Source organism: Equus przewalskii, chromosome 21 (genome assembly GCF_037783145.1).
Source record: "Equus przewalskii isolate Varuska chromosome 21, EquPr2, whole genome shotgun sequence".
Classification (NCBI taxonomy): Eukaryota; Metazoa; Chordata; class Mammalia; order Perissodactyla; family Equidae; genus Equus; species Equus przewalskii.
In genome coordinates this window covers 49129462-49153487 of record NC_091851.1, presented here as the reverse complement: position 1 = coordinate 49153487, position 24026 = coordinate 49129462, and the positions used below count along the sequence as shown (strand labels likewise).

The 24026-nt window shown below is 61.5% G+C and overlaps 1 protein-coding gene across 12 annotated transcripts in view; it reads left to right on the top strand.

Moving 5' to 3' along the window:
* The window catches only part of KCNQ2 (potassium voltage-gated channel subfamily Q member 2), a 65901-nt gene that overhangs the window by 6101 nt on the left and 35774 nt on the right, over window positions 1-24026 (top strand). For all 12 annotated transcript variants that reach the window (XM_070587786.1, XM_070587789.1, XM_070587788.1 and 9 more), the window contains exons 2-7: window positions 12631-12721; window positions 13891-14017; window positions 14391-14566; window positions 15539-15664; window positions 19085-19195; window positions 20348-20443. In XM_070587786.1, coding sequence (XP_070443887.1) covers window positions 12631-12721; window positions 13891-14017; window positions 14391-14566; window positions 15539-15664; window positions 19085-19195; window positions 20348-20443 — 727 coding nt within the window. The remainder of the gene's footprint in view (window positions 1-12630; window positions 12722-13890; window positions 14018-14390; window positions 14567-15538; window positions 15665-19084; window positions 19196-20347; window positions 20444-24026) is intronic.

Here is a 24026-nt window from a genome sequence, read left to right as displayed (position 1 = left end):
GTCATTTTAAATATTGGCGAGTCTAGAGGTGGGCTCCGTCCTCGGTGGAGATCGCGGTGTGTTGCTAGCCGACATCGCCTGGCTGCCCCACTGAGGCCGTGCGGCCGTGATTCCACCCTCGTTAGGTGTGTTCCTTGAATGGTTCGCTGCATGTGGTGTGAGTTTATGACCCATGAAGACAGTTCAGGGGGCACGTTTGGGACAGACAGTGAGTGGTGGGCACTGCGGGCTCTTGGGGCAGCCCGATGCCCATCTCCTTGTCTGTGACGTGGGTTGACTGCTCTGTGCCTACCTCCTGTGAATCATGCACACGGTGCTTCGTGCCTGTGACGTCCACGAAGCTTGTAGCCGTCGTTGTTATGTCCCCATGACTGTGGGTCAGCAGAGGGAAAGACCTCGTCCTGAATGGAGAGTGGAGGGCCAGGTGGATGAAGGTCAGCTTGTCCTGGGCAACACCCTTGGCCATCTACCCCTCAGCCCGACCTTGGCAAGTTCTCACCCCCCTCGGACAGTGGCTGGGCCTGGTGAGGAGGTCTGGGGCTGCAGTTAGTGAGGCCGCGCGTTTCAGCATGAGGCCCTGGTCTGACGCTTCAGACTCGCGCTTTGTGTTTATCCAGAATGTTGGCCGTCTCCCTAAAGAGAGCTCGCTCTGCAGCTGCCCGGGTCCTGGGAGATGTTCACGTCTGAATGACACCCGTTCCCGGTATCCTGAGGCCACCAGCACGGAGACAAGACCAGTTTTGGCTTGAAAAACACCATTGCAGGCAGATTGTACCAATGGACCCCTAGACCGTACAGAACCCCCCCAGGGACACCAGGTTTGCACACAGCCTGCGTCCTGATGAGCCCTCCACTCTTCTGGTCTAAGTCCTCTGGTGACTTAGCTCCATGTGGGCCTCGGGGTCGAGCTCACCCTCAGATGCGGGACCCCGGAGCATGGGAGACTCTGGCCAAGCACGGCTGCTCTCTCCTGCAAGGTGGGAGGTCCGCTGTGCTTTCTGACAACGCTTTGCTGACAGTTCCCACAGCCTCTCATAACAGCACCTCGTGTGTGGCGAGGCCCCGGCTGGCGCCCGAGGAGGAAGTGCGCCTTCCTGTGATGGCTGCGTGGCACCTGTCCAACCCGCCCGACAAAGCCAGAGTAGCTTAGTAGGATCTGAGGCAGGAGGAAGAGGAACGTGCAGCCTCAAGGTTGTCCCCAGAGAACGTCGTCTTCGTGCTGTGGAGAGGGTTTTGAGGAAGCAGCAGTGGTTTGGACGTGCCTCAGGTTTGCCCTGCCCCGGCCCACTCCAGTGCCCAGCCTTCCCTTCGGCTCAGTGCCGCTCTGTGCTGACATGCTCTCTGCAGGGGCTGGTGGCAGAGCAGCGAACCCGCAGAACGAACCCGCAGAACGAGTTTGTGGTCCTGAACTTGTTCTCGGCTAGGTGGGTGCACGCAGGAGAGGATCAATGGCAGAAATGACTGTTTCTAGAGCCTCTGTTCCTCATGTGAATTAAGATAGCCATGGCCCCAGGGTTGGAGGGGAGATCACCGAAGGCTGTTCAGCAAACGGGCTGGTCTGGAGTTAGGCAGAGGGAGGGTGGAGTTTCTGTTTGAAGCTGGGAGGGACCCTGCTTTTAATTCACCCAGAAGGATATAGGGCTGAAGCCCTTGAGGGTCCTGGTGCCCCTGGATGGAAGCGCTCTGGATGCACTGGGACCTGCATTCCAGACGCTCTGCTGGACCCAAGGCCTCACTGTGGGAGCTGTAGGGTCTGCGTGTCCAGAGGAATAAGGTGCTTCTAAAATGATTTGCCTTAGTTTGTGTAGTTTTCTCTGCAACCCATTCAAAGAGTCGGCTCGCTGGGCGTGCAAGGCTTGCTTGGTGCCAGGAGCCGTGGGGAGGGGGCTGGGGCCTTGTTGTGGGCAAGGAGGGGCCCCTCCTGGTGGTCACACCGAGGAGCACAGCCTGCAGATCTGAATGCTGATTAAGGAGCCTCTTGTTTCTAAAGCAGCCCTCACCAGCCCTGCTGAGCCCCCTCACTGGCTGGGTGGCCCCTTTCCCAGTGGGAAAGCAGAGGGAGTGCCAGGAAAGGCAGGGACGCAGGTCCCATGCGGGGTCACAGTGTCGAAGGTAATGCTTCCCGCCTGTAAAGCAGGCCTGGGCTCTCGTGGGGGTGGGATTCGGTCACAGTGTGTGTGGGGAGGTCTCTCCAAGGGGGTTTCCTAACCCTTGGACGTGTGTTCCTGAGAGAACAGGTGCAAGTGCCCCGTCTCTGGGACAATGCACGTCGAGCGAAAGCAGGGATGGCGGCAAGATTCCTCAGGCGCTTCACACGCCTGTCGTCATCCTGCCCAGATGCTGAGGCGAGGGGCACAGTAATGGACCCAAGGCCACGTGCTGGTCAGGGCCGCCAGGATTTGGGCCCGCAGGCTCTGAGCTGCAGGAGCCACGGCCTTCTCCACGTGTGCAGCGAGGAGACCGCAGGCTGGGGGAGGTAACCTGCCTATGAGGCCCTGGCTTCTCTCCGGCCGCCAGCTGCCCAGAGCCTCGGTTCCACTGCCCAGAGCAGCTGGGGCTGGCCAAAAGGAGGGGATGCCGGGCGAGCAGGACCCTCCTTTTCTGGCAGCTCCTTGAGAGGCCGTGATGGTTGGGGGCTGTGGCCACTCCACTTGGGGAAGTGGGAGGGTGGGTGTGTTCCAGGCGGCCGGCCCTGAGTCTGACCTTCGTCTCCAGGACGTGCTCCCGAGTGGAGTGCGCTGGTCTCTACTAGTTACCTGGCTGGAGTAAAATTAGGTCTTTGATGTTTTTGGATTTCTCGGAATAATTTTGTAAATGTACCAAACAGCGTTTGTTCCAGAAAGTCTTAAATGGAGTCGTTGGAAACGCGGTGTCTCCAGAGATCCTTTATCATCTGTGACGGCGGCAGGTGGCCGCTCCCAGTGGGTGTACGGTGCCGAGTGAGCCTGGCCGGCGGGGAGAGTCCTTCTAGATTGTTCCTGGCTGTCTGCAGAGTGCGGCTGTCCCCTGCCCAGGCCTGTCCCGCCTCCCCGTCCCGTCCGGCCTGCTCCTTCTCCTCATGGAGCCTCGGTCTTGACCTAACTAGAGAGCTTAGAACTTTTGAGTTTGCTTTCCCATTTGGGCTTGGAAAAAGTGTTGGAAGGTTCGTAGGAGGAAAAGACCAACTTTGGGATCTCAGGTTTTGGGGGAGGTGTTGAAAAGCTTCTGGAAGCACAGAAGCCCGTTCACCAGAAGGGGTGTGGAAGTGAGAGGAGCCAGGCGAGAGCTGGGCTGGTCGGCTCTGCTTCCTGGGCAGGGTCCTGCCCGGGCCCATCGGTGGACAGGTCACCACAGGAACCTGCTGGGTCCGTGGGGGTTTGGAAGTTTGTTCCCTCCCAGAGATGGAGCCTCGGTGAGGGCTGTGCTGGCAGCACCGGTTGGTGTGTTCCAGCAGGAGGGCAGGGCCCGCTGGGTTTCACCCCGTGGCAGCACGGGAGGCAGAGCATTTCCCAGCTTCCCCCAGCACCGGGTGGGAGGCCGGCCAGCTGGGTTTCCCTGGGTGGGCAGGGGCCCCGGGGCAGGGGCGCTGGCCGTGGTGCTGACTGTGAGCCCGTCAGGCCAGGCCCATGGAGCGTGGGGGGCTTGGCCCACCACTGGCTGACGCTGGGGAAGGTGCCGGGCTTGGGGGGGTGGGGCGGAGACACAAGAGCAACACCACTCCTGCCTGCCACTTGCTTCCATCTCAGTGCTTGCCGGATTCTTTCCTCCCCAGTTAGCATTCTTGCCAGCGTTTCCAAGATGGTCCTCTCCCACATGTGCCGTTTAATTATCCCAGAGCTGAATTAATATCATGTGGATGGAAATCAAGTGTTCTGACCCAGACAGTGGGCAGACAGCGCTGCGCTGTCTGAGCGAGGGGGCCTCATAACACTTGGTTATGGTGTGCTATCTTTTCTGATTACAAAAATAGTACATGTCCATCGTAGGAAATTGGGAAGGTGCTGAAAAGCATAGGAAGCACATTTGTCTTTCCTGGTTTATTTTCAAGCCCCTGTGCCCATCTTTGCATTTCTTAGACAAGATAGGATTCAGACTCTAATCCTTTTTGTGTTAATGGTGTGTTGTGGGATTTCCTCGTGGAATTAGATGTGCCTGCCTGTGGTGAGCGCTGGGCTTTGTCTGCTCGTAGGGGCTCCCAGTGCTCCCTGGGCCAGGAGACAAGGAGGCCCTGTCTCTGGGTCGCCCTCACCCTGTGCCCTCCTGGTCTCAGTGGCTTGGGGAGGAGATAACGGCCATGGGTGCTGGCCTGGAGAAGGGACCTGAGCGAGCACACGCCTGGTGGCCACCCCAGGGGTCAGGACCAGGGCCGGCCCGGGAGAGGGCGTGTTGAATCGAGGTCCTGCCTGTGGGTGAGCCCTCTGTCACTGGAGGTGTGCTACTGGAGGCTGAGAGAACACTCCCTAGTGACGGTTTTGAGGGACCAGTCTGCCAGAGTGTTGAGTGATGGGAGCAGGGGGTGGGCCAGCCTGAGAGCCGGGTGGAGGGTCTGCAGAAAGAGTCTGGGGGAGACTGGCATCGGGAGGCAGCAGGGTCGGGAGGAGGGTCTGCGAGGGGCCCTGGGTCAGGAGAGCCATTGTTGGGGTGCCCTCAGCCCCTGTGATGGGGCTCCTGTGCCCACGAAGGGGACGAGGAATGCCACGGGGGGAGAATGTGATCCAAGCTGAGCCCCTGGTTGAGGGAGAGAAGACCGCCTTCTCTACAGCTGACGTCTGCTCAGCGAATCACAGGCTGTGCTCCCCACGTCCTGATCCCAGAGCCCGTGCCCACAGCAGCGCCACCCCTCCACCTCCCAAGACCGCGTGGGCTTCCACGGGCCGCAGCCGAGGGCGCAGCAGGTGGGGGATGTGAGACCCACAAGGACAGGAGTCAGCTGTGACTCAGGCCAGCTCCTCGGGCACAGGGGCGCTCAAAGGACTCAGAGGTGCTGCAGTTGGGGGCACATGTGGCCGGGGAGCTTGGGATGGGCAGGCCCGGGGCGCCCAGAGTCAGCCGGGGCTGGGGGGAGACAGAGGCTCACAAGACAGGGCCCAGTGTCAACCATGGAAGAAAACACATTCTGGAAGAGGAGCCCCCCAGCTCACTAAATCAGGAGCGAGTCTCTGCCCTCCCTGTGGGTGCAAACACGTGTGTGGATGTTCAAGCTTCACAGGACGAGGTTGGGGCCCGTTCTGCGCTGCCCCCGGCCTTGGAGCAGGTGTCCTTCCTCTGGTGACGGGGATGGGTTTCCAGCAGGGCTGGGACGTCTGGAGGGAACAGTGTGTGTGTGGGCGTTTGGCTCTCCCACCCAAATCTGTCCTGTCACAGAAGGAAACTGAGGCACAGCTGGGGAGGGCACTGCCCGGCACAGAGCTGCCAATGGATGGGCAGATCAGGGGGTTTAGCCGCCGCTTCAGACCTCGACAACTGGCTTTGTTTCTTTTCTTTAATTGAGGTGAAACTCACAGAACACGCAGTTAGTTATTTTACAGTGAATGCGTCAGTGATGTTTGGTGTGTTCACAATGAGGGGTGACCACTGGCTCTCTCTAGTTTCAAAGCTTTTTTTTGGTGGGGAGGAAGATTCGCCCCGAGCTAACGTCTGTTACAGTCTTCCTCTGTTTTGTATGTGTGATGCCACCACAGCATGGCTTGTGAACCATGTGTAGGTCCATGCCTGGGATCCGAACCCGTGAACCCTGGGCTGCCAAAGTGGAGCGCATGAACTTAACCACTGTGCCTCCATGCCAGCCCCAGTCAAAGCTTTTCTGTCATCCGAGCCCTGTCAGCCCCTGTTTCCCCTCCGCCAGCCCCTGGGGCAGGTTTGCAGGTTCTGGACATTTCACGTAAGTGGGATCACGCAGTACGTGGGCTTTTGTGTTTGGGTTCTTTTTCTGAGTGTCGTGTTGTTAAGATTCGTGCAGGTTGTCACGTGACTCAGTGTACACTCCTTTTTAAGGCTGAATGATATTCCACCGTGTGGATGGGCCTGGTTATCTACCCATCGTCTGCTGACGAGACTGGGCTGTCTCCACCTCGAGGCTGCTGTGCATGGCGCTGCTGTGGACACTCATGCACGAGCCTCTGTTTGGATGCATGCTGTCATTTCTCATGGAGTGTGGCCCTGTTTTTAATGAGCTTTGTTCGCCCCATCGTGGGCTCACATGTGGCAGGCCCCTGGGTGGCCATGCTCCTCCTGCTCTCAGGACCCACGTTGTGCCTCTGGATGCCCTCTGGGTCCCCCCAGGACACAGGTCTCCTGTCCAGGGCCCCTTCTTGACCCCTTGCTCTGGCCCATCTGGCAGTGTTTGGAAGCAGGGCAGGCTGTGCTGTCGAGTCTTGCTCTGGAGCTGGATCAGACCTCAGTGAGGGCAGTCTTGATCATCACCCATCAGGACACGTGGGCCACCCCGTTTGCGGGTTCTGGCTGTGTACTTGGGGGGCCAGGTGAACAGAGTGGGCAAGGAGAGCGAGTGGGCCCTGCTCAGAGGACCCCAGCCCTGGGAGGAACAGGAGCCCCAGCAGAGTAAACTGGAGGGAGTTGGGGCCAGGCAGACTCTCAGAGAAGGTGACATTGAAAATGAAACCTGGAGGACAAGGAGGCGGTGGCCCTGAGATGGACATGCGGGAAAGGAGACTTCCAGGCAGCAAGAGGAGGCTGTGTCAAGGCCCTGGGGCAGAGAGCTGGCTTGGGGAGGCTGAGAACAGGCAGGAGGGGAGTGGGTGCTCTCCCTGTGGTCATTGTGGTGAGGCGGTCAGAGGTGGCTGGAGTGGAGCACAGTCGGGGCACCTGGGATGGAAGAGCTGAGATCAAGTCTTAGCAGAGAGAAGGACACCCAGGAGGATCGCCTTGCGGGGGCCTTGAGCCTGGGCGGTTGCCGTCGTCTGTGTGAAAGATGTGGGTAGGAGGCGGAGGACACCCAGGAGGGCAGAGGTGGCGCCCGGTGTGGGCGTGGTAGGGACAGGTGTCACAGGTGCTGCCCTGGGATGTGGCTGGAGTAGGGCACCCAGGTCCTGTGCTGGGGTCCGTTTGGGGACAGGTGACGTGGAGAGCCACGTCTCCCGGATCGAGTGGGCGGCGTCTGGGGAAACGGCTTTCTCATGTGCTGAGCCAGCAGGTTTCCTGCCAAGGCCTGGAGTCCTGCCAGCCTCGATCCCGTGGGGACAGCTCCTCCCCACAGCCCGCAGCTCCCGGAGCATCACCTCGGATGACTGCTCTTTCTGGGGGGCTGAGGTTTGCAGCAGGCAAAGCGGGAGCTGGGGGTCCCTGTGACCCTGGGCCTTCTGATGGGTGAATTGTTAGGGAGCGACGGCCAGGGACAGTAGGACCCTTGATGTCTACATCCCCCCTGCCCTGAAGAGAGCCCAGGGCCAAGGCTTCGGAGGGACACTGGCCACCCCAGGGTCACTGGCCAGCGGGGGGCATTGAGGAGTCCCCTGAGAGCACCATCTGCCCTGGGTGTTGGGAGAGGGTGGGCTGGACCGGGTGGGGTTGGTGTGAAAAGGCTGTGGGTGTGGAGTGGCCATCAGGGTCAGCTGGTGGAGGTGGCCAGAGTGGGGTCCAGGCCAAGGCTGTTTGTGGAGGCCTCGAATGCCGAGTCAGGAGCTGGGCCTTCTGGGGGTCTGGGGCAGCCTGAGCTGTGGCCTTCACTGAGCACTTGCTGTCGAGGTGCATCCTGAGTGCCCTCACCCTGTGGCCCTCGCCTCAGGGGGTGCTGCCGAGCACCTGTCATTCTCCGATGCGCGGGCTCAGCCAGGGGCCCGGCTGACGAGGGGGCGCTGGGGGTGGGCCGCTCGGCTTCAGGAGAGGGATCTGCGAGCAGCCGTCCCACGGGGGCAGCCTCCTCCTGCCCCCTTGGCCCCTGGCAGATGGTGCAGGGATTTCTCACGTCTGGTTTGCGCCTGGAGCCGCCGTCAGCTGCCCGGCCTTTCCGTCGCACCCAGACATTGGAAGTGGCAGTGGGTGCTGGAGGCAGAGCAGTTTATTAGGGGAGAAATTAAATTCCAGGCTGCAGTGCCAGCGCAGTCCTAATGGACGAGGCGGGTGGGTGGTTCCCGGGGGAGCCCTGGCGCGGGTCTGGACCAGAGGGACCTGCTTTGGCCTCACGCTGACTGCTCACCCACCCCTGGCCCCGCTGGGCTCCCCCAGGTCCCCCTGGCCCCCAGGGAGGCCCAGGCTTATTGCAAGGGATGTTACTCTCGGGAGAGGGGGTTTCTGCGGGGGATGCCCGGGACCCCTCCGTGGAAGGGGGTGCTCAGCCAGGGCCTCCGCCTTCCCATCTGTACAGTGGGCGAGAGCATCTTCCTGCCTTGAGGGTCGTCGGGGACCTGGCACGTGGTAGACACGCTCCCCCCGCCTCCCTGCTCTCCCTGAGAGCAGCCGCGGGGCTGGGGCTGAGCACGCGAGGCGCTGAGGGCACGACTTGTCTTCCCCGCCCCCGCCATTCGCTTGTTCAATGTTCATTTCATTAAATATGCAAAACGGGATTAATAACCCAGGCATCTCCTGAGTCAGCCTTCGGAGGCAGCGAGGGAGTCTGGGCCTTGATCGACTGCGTGGGGCTCTGTCCCCGCCTGTGCCCTGGAGCCCTCCCTGTAGCCCCCCACCAGCAAAGACAAGTGGGGAACGAGGCGGCAGCGTCATCGATGTTTCTCCAGAAAAGAAATATTCCTGCAGTCAGATGGCGGAGGGGTGCGGGGGGAGAGACGAAGCAGAGGGGCCCCTCCTTGGAGGTGGGAACACCCTTCCAAAGAGCGGGGAGCAGGCAGGTGCACACCCATGCACACACCTGCAGGGGCACGCGTGCATCCCGGGACCCGCCGTGTGGCTGTGGGCTGCCCACCGTGAGGGGTGTCGTCACCCCTTGAGTGGGAGCTCCTCTGGCCAGTGCCTGTGCCTCCACCACCCTCGGTCCCTCCCATCGCCTCCCGCCTGCCCTGGGCCCCCTCCCTGCCCTGTCTCTCTGTACATCAGAGTCCCCTTGAGAGCCTCCTGTGCCTCTGCCTGTTTCAAAAGAGGGGTCCTGCTTCTGCTTGGAGCTCAAGCTGCGGCTCGGAAGTCCCTCCTGACATCTGGCTGTTGTCTCTCCTGCTGCTGGCTGAAGACGCTCTGTTTGCTGTGGGTCCTGGTGTGAGGGGTCAACCCCCCTAAGGACACTTGTGAGCTGGGTGCTCTGGTAGGCTCGGAGCCTGGTGTCTGCTGGGGGCGTGGGTGGTTCTGGCTGGTGCTCACTCTCCAGGTGGCCTGTTTCCCCACGTTCAGGTGAACGCTGGCTGAGGTCCCTTCCCCTCAGCCCATCCTGGCCCTGGAATCTGGGGCTGGGGACCAGCTGCTGGAGGTGCATCTTATCTCCTTGGTAACCGGGGGAAGCGTGTGATGCTGAATTCATTATCATAATCAGCCCTGGGCTGCAGGAAAACCACCCCCTCCAGCAGAGGTGCCTTCATCGTTCCTCCTTTCTTTCCTTGCAGCCTGGATGGTGCCCAGGCTGCGGGGCACCAGAGCAGCCCTCAGGGCCCCGGGACCTTGGCCTGGTGTTGGAGAGACATGGCGGGGGTGGTGCTGGGCGTTCAGCCGAGGCTTTCAGCTGAGGGACAGGGCTCTGGCCTGTGGGGCGGGTGGAGCTCCTCAGGTGTCCCCTCTCGGGAGGAAGCAGACCCAGCCGACCCGGGCGAGTGGAGCAACGATTTCCAGGCTGAGTTTCTCCTCACGAGCCACCCGCATCCTTGGGCCCTGGGGGAGTCAGCACTCTAAGTGCTCAGGGCGCCGCACAGGGCCCACGGTGGTGCTCTGGTGGTCCCCACGCACATGTCCCCAGTGCCTCTCCCGAAGGGGAGGAGAGGTTTCTTCTAGTTCACAGCTGTCAGCACCCGAGTCTGTTCAGGAGACAGAAGCTAGGATGCTGGGGACCACTGAGGCACGAAGGCCTGCAGGAAGGAAGGTGGGAGCCCCTGCCACACTCACGTGCTCGAGCGACTGCAGGAAGCTCCAGGTCTGCCCAGGGTCCCGGCATGAGTGTAGCCGGTGACCCCGCCATGGGCTGTGGGGCTGCAGGGGATTATCCCCTGTCGTCCTGGGGGAGGGTGGCACCTCAGGTCTGAGCTAGCCCCCTGCCCTGGCTCCCTGGGTCTGGGCCCCAGTGAAGTGTCCTCCGTTGCCAAGGATGCTGTGAGGCCAGAGCAGAGCCCCTACCAGCCTTGCCGAGCCTCAGTTTCCCCATCTCTGAGATGGACATGAGCATCGGATGTCTTGGGGGGCCGGGATGCCACTGTGCACTGGGCAGGGTGGTCGCAGGTCACCGAGGTGCCCGCAGACAGGAAGTGGCCAGGAGTGGATGTGTCTGCTCTGGTGTCCAGCTGTTGGAGTGGCCGAGGCATGGAGGGAATTAGCCACAGTCTGGGGGCATCTCTCTCCTGCTGTGTCAGGCACCGTCCCTGGGCCTGGAGTATGTGTGGCTGGCGTGTGGGTGCCCTCTCACCTGTGAGTCTGTCCTTGCGCTGGTCGTGACAGGGAGCCACGCGCGGTGACCCCTCTCTCATTCGTCTTCCTCCTTGCCTGGGGGCTGTGCTGAGCCTCTTTTCCAGTGTCCGGCCTGTTGCCCCCCTGCGCCCCCACTTCCCGGTGCCATCTGTGGCCTTCTCTTCCCAAAACTTCAAAAACAAGCGTGGCGCGGTTGCTGGCACTTTCTGAGGTGAGGCTGCTGGGGAGGGTTGGCACCCAGGGCAGCTTCTTTGAGTCTGCTCCCCTCTGCCCGCTGAGCGGGAACGTTCCCAGGGGCCGGCTGTGGGTTTGTCTCCTCCTGAATTGCTGGCATGGATGGATGTCCAGTCGCTGCCTGCTGGGAAGGGCTGCACATCCGTACAGCATGGCCAGGCCATTCCGGAATGTTCCGAGATGCCGGGCAGAGCTGCCCTCAGGAAGCAGGGCTAGAGGTGGTCACCTTGGGACCTGGGCCTTCTCTTTTTTACTTTAGAGGAAGTTTTTAAACTGCATGAGGAGCTGGCCTTCGTGGGTGCAGCGCACTCAGAGTCTCCCTAACGTGAGGATGACCCGTTCTCTGGTCGGCTCAGACTTGCCCTCTACAGTCCTGGGACGAGCCATCCTCTCTCCCTCTGGGCCACCCGACTTGCTCTGCCTTCTCCTGTCTTGTCCGCTGTCTTGCCAACTGCTCTTCACCTTGCAGGACTGGTCCCTGTGGACACCTCCTCAGGGGAGCCCACTGGATTCTGTGTCTCCCCTGGGCTCCCTGCATCACCCGCTGAGCCAAGCTGGGTCTGGGTGCCCCCTGCGATGGGTGATGGTTTCAGTCTCTCCCACAGCCCAAGCCCCTAGGGTCCTGCCCGCAACCCTGGAGTCTCCGGGAGCTCCGTCCCTGCAGACCCACTGTGTGCAGACGCTCTTCCCCACTGAGTCAGGAGAAAATACCCCAGGAGGGAATTATGAATACAAGGCATATGAGATATCTGGACTTTTTTTTTCCCCAGGGCTCAGTTAATTGAATAAATTGGCTAATGAGCAAAGGAAATTAATTGTGGTTTTGAAATGTGACCGTTTCTGTGCGTGCACTTTGTCTGTGCCAGCAGGCACTGTGCGCCTTTGTATCTGCCGTCAGCACCTCTGCTCAGGAGCTGGGAGCAGCTTGGGAGACGGGCCTCGCTCCTGGGAGGGGCCGGGTCACCCGTGGGGAGGGTCTGGGTGTTTGTGGCCGTGTTTCTGGGCCTCTTCGGCGTGTATGGGGCCGGGCAGCTGGACTTGCCCTGGGTCCGGCCGAGGCTCGGAGTCCCTGGTGCCAGGTGCTCTAGGTGCAGCCTGGGCTCCTGTGCTGCAGCACAGGCCGGGCTCCGGTCGGACCACGCAGCGTTGGCCCTGATGTGTCTCAGCCCCCTCAATGGGGAGGCTGGTGGTCTCGACTCCTGGGGCTGGTGGAGCTGGGGCGATGGGGTGTCCAGGGCGGTGATGACACACAGGAGGGGCGTGGTGTGGGGCCCCATCCAGCTTCCTCACACCACGTGCTTTATGCTTCTCAGGAGCCCCGGACCCCTGTCCTCAGCCATCAGGGGCTCTGCTTCTGGAGACCCCACCCCCACCATGTTTGCCTTGGCCCGACCCTCTGGCTGGTGGGTCGGATGGGGCCTTAGCGTCCACGCTGGCTGCACAGTGGCTCCCAGTTACCATTAGCTGGGCACTGCTGGGGCCCTCTGGGCAGCTGCACAGTGTGGCCAGCAGACGCAGGTCCGGGGGGTGAGGTGCTGGGCCGATGCTGAGTGGGAGAGGGGAAGGTTTCTGCCTCTGTACCTAGAAGGAGAGAATGTCCATTGGTCACCTTCCCTGGAGTTGGCTCATTTCTTGTTCTCGCAGCGTCCAGGAGGCTGGCTCTGCACCGTCTTTACTCTGAGAGTTTGGGGCACTTCCTCAAAGCACGAGCCTGGCAGGCGAGATTGGGGGTGGGTGTCCTGGAGGGCATTGGGCGGCCCCAGGCGTCACGCAGAGCCCTGGGGGGCGGCTGCCGGCCTGTGCCCTCTGCTCTGCCCTGGTGGAGGGCATGAGGCTCTGCTTCCGCAGACGCAGCCCTGGGCCCGGCTCCCAGTGTCCTGCATCTTCTCCTCTGTCCTCCAGGTTCCTGCTGGTCTTCTCCTGCCTCGTGCTGTCCGTGTTCTCCACCATCAAAGAGTACGAGAAGAGCTCGGAGGGCGCGCTCTACATCCTGGTGAGCGCTGTGCACTGGTGGGGTGGGGAGGCGGTGGATGTGGTGGATGGCCCCCTGGCCCCCCTCCCAGCCCCAGCCCCCTGTGAGCCAGGCTGCCCCCCACAGGGACCCCCCCTTCCTCCTTGCACCCACCAGCCCTGATCGTCCGGCTCTAGCCTGGTGCCCCTTCCGGCCTCACCTTCTGACGTTGCTGGCGGTTCAGCATCCTCAGCCCCCACGTGCCCCTCCCCCAACACCCTCACTGGGCCTGGCCCCCCCCCATGTTGTTACAGCACCTGGCGGCCCAGCCCCCATGCCCTATGCCTGTTCCCACCTCCCATTCTCTCTAGAGCCCGAGGGGAGGTGTGGGGTGTCCCCGGCAGATGTGGGCGCCAGGCGAGGGTTGTGAAGCTCAGCAACCCCGTGGTGGCAGAGGCGGGCGCCATGGCAACCACAGCGCAATTTCTGTATTGCTGTTGGTAATGGAGGGGTGGCCCCTCCAGGAGGCTGATCCCGAATCCAGAATGTACCCCTGGGGAGCCCCACCCCTCGCCCACCCTGACCTCTGTCCTGAGGCTGCCCCAGGCCTGGGGGAGCCCACACCTCCTTGTAGTTACCTGGGATCCTCCCTCAGCTCTGCCTTCTGTGCCCACCACACCAGCACCAGCTCACACAGGACAGGATGGGACCCCCCACACCAACACCAGCTCACACAGGACAGTATGGGACCCCCCACACCAACACCAGCTCACACGGGACAGGATGGGACCCCCACACCAACACCAGCTCACACGGGACAGGTCGGGACCCCCACACCAACACCAGCTCACACAGGACGGGACCCCCACACCAACACCAGGTCACACAGGACAGTATGGGACCCCCACACCAACACCAGCTCACATGGGACAGGTCGGGACCCCCACACCAACACCAGCTCACATGGGACAGGTCGGGACCCCCACACCAACACCAGCTCACATGGGACAGGTCGGGACCCCCACACCAACACCAGCTCACATGGGACAGGTCGGGATCCCCACACCAACACCAACTCACACAGGACGGGATGGGATCCCCACACGAACACTAGCTCACATAGGACGGGATGGGACCCCCACACCAACACCGGGCCAGTCCCCACTCCTGCCCCGGCTGGGCGCTGGCTCAGATGCAGGCCTCCCCTGCAGGAAATCGTGACCATCGTGGTGTTTGGCGTCGAGTACTTCGTTAGGATTTGGGCCGCGGGCTGCTGCTGCCGGTACCGCGGCTGGAGGGGGCGGCTCAAGTTTGCCCGGAAGCCCTTCTGTGTGATCGGTGAGGCTCGGGGGGTGTGTGTGTGGGGGGGGCCGGAGGGGCGTGCCGCGATGGACACAGGCCCTGGGAAGGAGCAGGCATCCGTTTTGGCCCGGGAGGCCGGGCGAGATCACAGGACCCACTCTTTCGGGAAGTTTCCTCCCACCTGTCCACTTGGCCTCAGAGCCCGTGGGGAACACAAGCTGAATGGAGCCTGCGCCCAGAGCAGGGCTGAGTGACAGTAGTGTCTGTCCCCACGCCGGGTGCGCCACACACACTGCCCACCCATCCATCCTCCCGGAACCCTGGTCAGGGGGCCCCCCACCCCCGTCTGCAGCCAGAGATGGAGGCGCGGAGGGGCCGGCCCCGCCTCGAGCTCCGCTGTGTCCCGCAGACATCATGGTGCTCATCGCCTCCATCGCCGTGCTGGCTGCCGGCTCCCAGGGCAACGTCTTCGCCACGTCGGCGCTCCGCAGCCTGCGCTTCCTGCAGATCCTGAGAATGATCCGCATGGACCGGCGCGGCGGCACCTGGAAGCTCCTGGGCTCCGTGGTCTACGCCCACAGCAAGGTGAGCTGGCGGGGGACGGCCTGAGGCCCAGCGCTGGGGTGAAGGGGCGACGGGCCGGCTGGACGCAGCCCAGGAGGGCTGGTCCGACAGGAGCCAGCTCCCCCTTCCTTCTGGGCATCTCTCCATGATGTGACGGCCTCGTCTCTTTTCAGAACAGCTTTTCTGCGTGGCCCAGTCCTTGTTGCTCCCCCGCCCCGGAGCTGGCTCGCTCTGTGGTCGGTGGGCGTGCTCAGATCAATACGCCCCGAGTCACCTGCCCGCTTGGGCTACGGCTTGAGGTGGCCGCTGACCATGGGAGAGGCTGCAGTCCTGCATCCCGTCCTGAGCCCCTCCCCATATTCCAGGGACCCCCCCCCGCCACGAGGTCCAGACCCCACCCTGCCAGGCTGTACCGTGAGGCCACCCCTCTCGTGGGTGGGTTTATTGGCCCAAATGGCGCCCCCCCCACTGTCCTTCCTGTCTGAGCCCTGAGGCCGGGGCTTGGTTGGCAGGATGGGGCAAGTGTTGGTCCTCTGAGGTGCTGAGGTGCTGCCCCCGAAGGAAGGCATCCAGTCCGGGGGTCTCCCCCAGCCTCAGGGAGGTCAAGGTAGGGACTCAAGTCCCAAGATTCTTGGGCCTGAGGGCTGCCTGGGGACTCTCCCAAACCTGAGCAGATGGGGCGTGCTGGCCATCCTCAGCCACCGTCCTCCCAAGTGTGAGGTGCACAGGTGCGGGGACCACCCAGGGCCGGGCTCGAGACCACCTGCCCTGCCCCGCCCCCTGCTGCCTACCGCCCGCCGCCCGCCTGCCCCGAGCTTGAGCTCGGGCTGCACAGTGGGCAGCTGCTGGCCTGGGCTGCCGGGGCTCTGTGCACTCAGGAGGGGTGTCCTGGACCTGGGGGCAGGCCTCCTTGGGCAGCAGGGCCCTCGGTCCTCCTGCGGCAGAGTGGGCTGGATGCTGGCCAGGCGGCCGTGACGTGGCCTTCCCTTCCAGGAGCTGGTCACCGCCTGGTACATCGGCTTCCTCTGCCTCATCCTGGCCTCGTTCCTGGTGTACTTGGCGGAGAAGGGCGAGAATGACCACTTTGACACCTACGCCGATGCTCTCTGGTGGGGCCTGGTGAGTCCCTGCCACTGGGGTCGTTGTCCTTCACTGAGGATATGCTTGCCTGCTGTGGCCTTCCTCGGGGGCCTTCCTCCTGCCCCAGGACGTGCCCCCTGAGCCTCAGAGCCTGAATAGTAGACTCAACGGCTCTCTCTGGGGCCGCCTGCTGGCCGCTCATGACCACGGTGCCGTGTGGAGGTGGTGGTCCAGGCCGGATGGTGGCGGGGGATGTGCTGGCCTGTGTTTGGGAACAGAGAAGCCAGGCCCCCAGGGAGCCTGCACCCTACCATGGCCAGCCATCTTCTTTCCCGTTGACCATGTGTGTGTGACACCTGTGCTGGAGGGGAGGGGGGCAGTCCTGCCCGTCACACTGAGGGACAGGAGAGTTTTGAAAAGGGAGACTGGACCCCCTGGCTTCCCCGGGCTTTCCTTCCTGGCTGCCCCCACCCAAGGTAGGTCTGGAGCCCTCCTTTGGTGGCCCGTGCTCACCTGGCCCCCTAAGGGCCCCTCTCCTCTCACCCAGGGCAGGAGGCCTTTTCTGAGAAATCCTGCCGGGCCACCCTCTGATGGGCCCCCCTGCTCCGTGTGGGGTGGCTGGCTGGGGAGCGTGCTCCTGCCTGGCAGAAGGCGCCTTGGCCCAGCTCTTCTTTGCCCTTTTCCATGGATGCCGTGGGTGGCTGGAGCACCCCTCTTGCTGGGGGCCAGTGCTCAGCCTGGCAGGCACTTGGCCCGGGGTCGCGTGGAGGTCGTGTGGAGGTCGTGTGGGTCTGGGAGGGCAGAGTCCATTGTCTCATGGGGCCCCAGACCTGCCTCTGCAAATGCTGGCCGTGTGGCTGTGGGCAGATACTGCGTGCGAATCCAGTTGCTGGGAAAGGAGTGCGTAGCTTTTCCCGGCACTTGAGCCAGAATGCAATTTATTCGTAATTATTTTACTAATTGCGGGGAGGCCCAGAATCCGTGTCCTTCCGTCCGACCACGCGGGAAGCAGGGCACCCAGGAGCCTGGGGCACGGCGGGGGTGGGGCTGAGGCTGGGGGCACAGAGTGCGGTGCACTGGAGCCCGCGGTGCCTGCCCTGTGGTCCAGACAGTCGGGGCCCCTGCTGGTGAGGCGGCCGGCCCGCCCCAGACTTTTCATGGGCTGCAGCATCTTTAAAATTGAATTTAACTTTTTATTTAGGCATTTTATCAAAGTAACACTTGCACATATTTAAGCACGTGAATGGTACCTAAATGTTACATGAAAATGCCGCTGTGCCCCCTCCCGCCCTCCGGGGCAGACATGGCGACTCTTGTGGCTTTTCTGTGTGGTTTACCTCAGTGTTGCCAAATGCACACTCACACCAGCATTTCTCGGTTTAAACTCTGGACGTGGATTATTTGCTTTCTACTGGGATAGGATGAGATTTAGCCCCTCCCCGTCTCATCGTTGTTGGACAGCATCCTGCGGGAGCCCCCTCTCTTCTGCACTGCAAGCCTGCTCCGGTGTGTCCTCCGGGGGCCGTCACCAGCGCTGGGGGAGTTCTCCCGCGCACCTCCCTCTCAAGCCGGCCCCCCGAATGCCGGCCCCCAGCTTCCCGTCTCTTGGATCAGCCCTCCTTTTGGAGGAGGACACTGCTGGCTTTCCGAGGGAGAAATTTTTGAGACCTGCAGGTCTGACATTGTTCCAATTCCACGCCCTCCTGGACGTGGGGCCCTGAGGGCGGCGCGGCTCTCGGCGTGTGGCTGTTCCCTCTGACACTCGGCCCCGGTGCTCTCCCGGGACGTGGCCTCAGCAGCAGCCTCTGCTCCCTGCCCGGCTGCCGGGTGCTCTGAGGGGCTTTGAGTCTGCGGCCGCAGGTCGTCCAGTTCCGACAGTTAAAGACGGCTGTTTCTCGGGTCACCCCTCCCTCCTTCCCTCCTGCGGGCGGCTCCCGGTGCAGGATGACCTGGGATTCTGATTAGACGGATGGACCTGGGATTTGTCCTCTCGGTTTTCTCAGTTTTCTCATCTTTTTGTCTAACTCCCAAGAGACTCCTCAACCTTATTTCTTGGTCTTTGATTTTAATTTCATTTTTAAGATCGCTTTGTTTTACGGATACGATTTCTTCTATCTGTCCGAGGACACGGAGTTTTTCAAAAGTCCTCTGCTCCCTGCCAAGCTCTGGGGTCCTTGCACAGAGCAGGGCCGGCGTGGGGACCGCTGGGTGGGAGGAGTCTCTCTGTCCATCTCTCTGTGGACTTTCCCTCAGCTCCTCCCTGGACAGGGACTCGGCTGCGGGGACAGTGCCCGTGCCCCCGTGTCCCACCCCTCCTGCCGAGCCCCTGACCCTGCCCCTGGCCCGGTCATCATGGGTCCACCGCCCTCTGGCCCCCCTGTTGCTCCTTCTCACAACCGTCTGGCAGGGGAGGGACCGGCGATCTTAAGTGTCTCACGTCCTTAAATAGGTTTAGTTGTGTTGGGAACAGTGGCACAGATGATCCTGCACGGGGTGGAGTGTCGACTGGGGTTTAACGGTGAGGGCTGGGCATCTCTCCTGCCTCGCCTGGCTCCCGGCTGCCCTTCCCCAAGCTTCCTGTGCCCAGCTTGCTGGAGCCTTTCCAGAACATTCCAATTTATTCAGACTTTCCTCAGACTACACAGTGGGCTTCAGGTGGGCTCCCTGCACGATTCCCAGAGTCCGGGGAGCAGACTGCCAGGGTGGACGGTGAGATGCCCTTGCGCCCAGCAGGCATTCAGACCCCGTGGGCAGGTCTTGTGGGAGCTGCCTGCAGACACGTCTGGGCCGGCCACCCTTCTCATCACCCAGTGCCCCATCCATTCAGGTGCTGCTCTGCTCGCGTGCTCCGGCCTCCGTGTTGCAGGAGGAGCCCGCGCTCCCGCGCACCCCTGGGGGCCCCTTCCTCCCCGTCTCTCCCCTCCTGTCACCTCCTCAAGACCGCCTGGCCCCTCCCCCTCTTCTGGCCTCTGCTCGCGTGTCACCCTCTGAAGGCCCCCACGTGGCCCTGGCCCGTTTCTCTGGGCCCCGTCCCTGTTCCTGGTGGTGCCTCTCGGCACTGTCCCCTCTCTGGCTCCAGGCTCTTTCTGAGCTTCCTGGCTGTCTCGCCGGCCTCAAGCTCAGACCCAGAGTCAGTCTGTGGCCTCCGTCCTGGGTGAAGTGGCCCTGCTGGCCTCCTTGGCCCTCCCGAATGGGAAATGGGAGCAGAGCCTTCAAAGGACCCCACCCCCCCGGCGTGTAGGAGAAAAGGAGAGATTGGGGGAAGTTTTGGTTTGGTTGTTACAGGGAATAAGGATGGCAGTGCTGCCCTGGCCTCGCCGGGACCCCATGGGGGAGGAAGTGGCCTCTGTGTCTGTCCAGCCTGCCCTGACAGGTGCGGGTGGCCCTTGGCGTAAGCCCTCCGAGGGCTGAGGAGGAGCGTCCAGGCCTGGCCGAGTGACCAGGCTCGCTGTCCCGCAGATCACCCTGACCACCATTGGCTACGGGGACAAGTACCCTCAGACCTGGAACGGGAGGCTCCTGGCGGCCACGTTCACCCTCATTGGTGTCTCCTTCTTTGCTCTTCCTGCGGTGAGTCTTGCTGCCCCTCTGGCCTTTGGTGGGGACGGGATCTCGGGCTCCCTGAGTGATGGCAGGCTTCCCGGGGCACCGGTCCACTCAGAGGGATGTGAGACAGGAGCAGGAAGCCCTGCAGGGTCCACAGCCCCCAGGAGCCGGAGGTGGCAGCTCGAGTGCGTGGAGACACAATCCTGAGGCCGGGCGGGCTGCTCTGGCCTGGAGCTGGTTGCTTCCATAAGGCTCCACTGGAGCACGCCGAGAGTGCCTGAGCTGTGGCCTCTGACCTGGCGTCTGTCGGTTGCTGTCACCTCCCTCCAGACTGATGGATTGGCCAGTAGGGTCCTTGTGACCCTTGTGACCAGGAGCAAATGCTGCGTGGTGACAGGGCTCCCTTGTCAGATCTCCAGGGACCCAGGAGCCCGTCTCCTGCAGAAGTGATGTGAGCTCTGTTAGTCATGCACCCACGGCGGGCAGGGCAGGGTGGTGGCAGAGAGGCTGTTCTCCCAGGTGGCCTCTTCGTCCTGGCCCTGCACTCGCTTCAACGTGGACAGATCATGGGGAGGGGTGATCTTTGGGCCCAGATGTGTTCAGTGTGAGTACTGCCCGCTTCTGCAAGCTGTCCTTTCCTTTACCCCAAACCCTGGTTTTTCCCCCAGCCTGTCGCATGGTGATTAGGGACTGAGGAGGTGGGAAGGCAAGGAGGGGGCAGGGGCCGTGGTCCCGGGACGTGGTCTGACCCTGGTCAACTGGGGGCCATGGTCCCGGGACGTGGTCTGACCCTGGTGAACTGGGGGCTGTGGTCCCCAGAATGTTGTCTGACCCTGATGAACTGGGGCTGTGGTCCTCGGGCCATGGTCTGACCCTGATGAACTGGGGCCGTGGTCCTCGGGCCGTGGTCTGACCCTGATGAGCTGGGGCCGTGGTCCTCGGGCCGTGGTCTGACCCTGATGAGCTGGGGCCGTGGTCCTCGGGCCGTGGTCTGACCCTGATGAGCTGGGGGCCGTGGTCCCCGGGACGTGGTCTGACCCTGGTGAACTGGGGGCCGTGGTCCCTGGGACGTGGTCTGACCCTGGTGAACTGGGGGCCGTGGTCCCCGGGCCGTGGTCTGACCCTGATGAGCTGGGGCTGTGGTCCCGGGTGCCCTCTGACCCCGATGACTTGCAGGGCATCTTGGGCTCCGGCTTTGCCCTGAAGGTCCAAGAGCAACATCGGCAGAAGCACTTTGAGAAGAGGCGGAACCCAGCCGCGGGCCTGATCCAGGTGAGTCCGGCGGCCCCCACTTGGGGCCTGGTCCCACCGTGTCCCTAGCAGAGCTCTGCCTGGCGTCTCCCCGTGTACGCCTGGACCGCAGCCCTCGTCCCTCTGCAGGAGCGTGTCGGGCGTGGGGGCGTGGAGTCAGTGTGCTGAGAACCCTTTTAGACGCCGAGGCTGTTGGCAGTGCAGCACAGGCAGTGAGGAGCTGGGCCTCAGGCCTGGCTGCCTGGCTGCCGCGGGTGCCCCCGAGCCTGCCCTTCCGGCTCCCGGGAGGTGGGCGTGCCGCCACAGCCATCCTGCATGTTGGGGTCCGGGCTCAGAGATGCCACTGAGGTGGGTGCCCGTCCGGGCCTCCAGCACCAGCACTGCTTCCGGAGCTGTCCCAAAGGTCGGGCCCAGCGGCCGGCTGCCCGAGGGGCCCAAGGTTCCTGCAGCCATTCCTGAAGCCTGGGACCCCCAGGCCCTCGGAGCCGACCGGGATTATTGCTGGCTGGATGCGGCTGTGCCGCTCACGCGTCTTCCTTTTGTCCATGCTGGGTCTCGCCCCTGGTGTGGCCTGCTTTTACATCTGTACGTGTTTACCTTTCACTGTGAGAACTTCAGTCGGCTCCTTAAATGCAAGAGTGCAAAGCGGAAGAGAACTGTCCAGTCTCACACCACCGCTGACGATGTGTCACCACGCATCCCCGTGGCTCAGAGGGTGGACGGCTCAGGGGAGAGCGTGGCCCGAGCACACGGCCACTCCTCTGTGAAGGTCACCCTTAGCAGCAGCTTGCGCACCACCCCAGAGGTCGGTCGCACCTCTGCTTTAGTCCTTTAAATGTTCGCTACGCTGGACGGCGGCAGAGCCACCCAGCTTCTCCCACGAGTGTCCTGGACCCTTTCCCCGTGGGGACTCGGGAGCAGCTCAGGTTGAGGCTTGCGTGGTTTCCCTGTGGAAGGACATTGCTTTGTCCCCAGGGCTGCAGGAGTCCCGGTTCATGTGTGGTGAGTGGTTCTGGGGCGGTGTTTTGCAGTGGGATTGCTGGTCAGAGGGTCATGTCTTGACCCTCCTGTGGAGGCTGATGGTGAGCCCACGGTCCTGCTGCGTGGGTTCGAGGGTGGAGCAGGAGAGCTGAATAGCTGCTTCCTAAGTGGTCCGCAACCTGGTGTGATTCCTGGCTCCCAGAGAGGAAAAGGCCAGACAGGGAAGCCCTGGAGGAGGGCCCAGACCCTCCCTGCCCCGGAAGCATCTGAGGGCCGATGTGTGCATCCCTGTGGGAGCCAAGGCGCCTGGGCCAGCACCCCGCTCACTGCCTTCGCACACGGTCCTGCCAGATGAGGCCCCTGCCCAGGGGAAGGCATGTCTTCACTCGAGGCCCCAACGTGGGCTCTGGACAGCAGCAGGGGGAGGCATGGCCAGCCGTGTGCCCAGGTCCCCAGGGGTGTGCAAGGTGCCCTCTGTGAATCCAGGGTGGGGGTGGGCTCAGACAGGGGCCTGAAGCCGAGGAGTGAGGTCCTGGCCGGACGCAGAGGTGCGGGAGAGGGTGTAGTGATGCCGTGGGACCGGGTGAGGCTCCTAGTGAAGATCTGGGGCTCAGGGCTGAGTGCTGGGCCCCAGACTTCAGAGGTGGGACAAGGAGCAGCATTTGGGCCCTGCAGGCGTGGGGAGCCTGTTCGGAAGCCCCTGGGGCTGAGATGAAGATCCGGAGCTCCAGAGCCTTCCTCCCAGGACCCTGCCGTCTGGTCGAGGGATCTGGATGAAAGTTTAGGGAACAGGGACGTCCCTGTTGAAGGTGGTGGCGTGGAACTCCAGAACCTCGTTCCTCCGCTAATGCAACAGTGAAGCAAACAGTTGTCAGATCACCTTGGTTAGAACTCCGGAGCCTGGTCAGAGTTCTGCAACAGCCGGGGGGCTTCAGTAAGAGTGCGGCGTTTCAACTTCCTACCGGCCACCCTGCTCCTGGCTTGGGGCGGCTGTGGGGTGACGGCCAACACTCCCAGTGCAGCTGCCGCTGTCAGAGGGCAAATGCACCTTGTTCCAAAAGAATTATGGTTGTTGTTGTGACCTGTCTGGTGGCTTCAGAGGGATCAGCTCAGGGGCTTGCCTTTCTTGTCCCCATCTGGAAACCTCCTTAGGGCTGGAGCGGCCTCCAGGTGGTATCTGTCACAAGCAGTTGAAGGGGGTCCCCTCGCTGCAGCCAGTGGGGCAGGGATGGCAGACAGATTGGAAAGCCTGGGAAGAAAGAGGTTTGGGAAAGGAGACACAGAGGAATTAGGGCTTGAGAAAGAGCCCCCCAATACTGGGGGGGCCTAGGAGGCCACACACATGTCCAGGGCTGGACGCAGGCTCAGGAGTGACCGGAGAAGACCCTGAGGCTTTACCTCAGGCTGAGCTCTGGGGTCTGTCCAGCAGGAAGTGAAGGCTAATGCAGAGTCGTAAGTGGCCGCACCAGGTGTTGAAGGGGTACCCCACACAGGGCCGATCTGCAGGCTGGGCGTGTTTGTGTCCTCTTCAGTTCTTTGGGTTTAAGGAAACCTCTGTCAAACCAGTAGCTGACCACCGAGCTAATGGAGCAGAGACTTGAGTGACCACACAACAAAGAGCATGAAATAGTTTAGAAAAGTCACTAAATAAACAGCTACAGTCAACAACAAGCAACAACAACAAACCCTGGGGAGGGGACGGAATCTGACTTCCACGTTATAATATTCTAAACAACCAGTTTTCAACAAAAATTATGAGGAAGAAGAAGAAGAGAAGGAGAAAAGGACAAAAGGAATATTTGAAGAAATAATGGCAAAACTTCCCAAATGTGGTGAAAGGCATGAATCGGTATATTCAAGTAGTATAAACTCAAGGGATGCAAACTAGGACACTGCAGCTGCACCGTCGAAACCCAAGATACAGAGAGAGCCTGCGGAGTAGCAGAAGAGAAGTGACTCTCCACGTACAAGGAGCCTCAGTAAAGATGAGCGTCGACTTCCCACCAGGAACTAGGGAGGCCAGAGGGCAGCGGGACGGCACACTTAGAATCCTGAAAGAAAAACACCGTCAGCCAAGAATTCCCCATCTGGCAAAACCGTCCTTCAACAGTGAAGGAGGAATGGACCTTCCCATGCCACCAAAGCCGAGGCAGTTCGTGGCTCACAGACCTGCCCTAAGAAACACTCAAGGGAGTCCTCCAGACTGAAACGGAAGGACAGTGGACAGCAGCTCAGGCTGTGTGAGCACCGGCAAGGCAACTGCACAGTAAACATGAAAGCCAGTGTTATAATTTTTTGGTTTGTAACTCATCTTTTTTTCCTTATATGATTTAAAAGACAAATGCATCAAGTAATAGTCACAAATCTATATTTCTGGGCACACAATGTATAAAGATGTAACTTGTAACAGTAACAACATAAGGAAGGGGGCGGACCGTATGGGAGCAGAGTTTTTTTATACTACTGAAGCTAAATTGTATTAATTCAAACTAGATTGTTATACGTTTAAGATGTTAGTCATAATCTACAGGGTAACCATTAAGAAAATAACATAAAAATATGCAGAAAAGAAAAATAGAAGGAAATCGAAGTGATACACTGGAAAAAATGAACACTGAAGAAG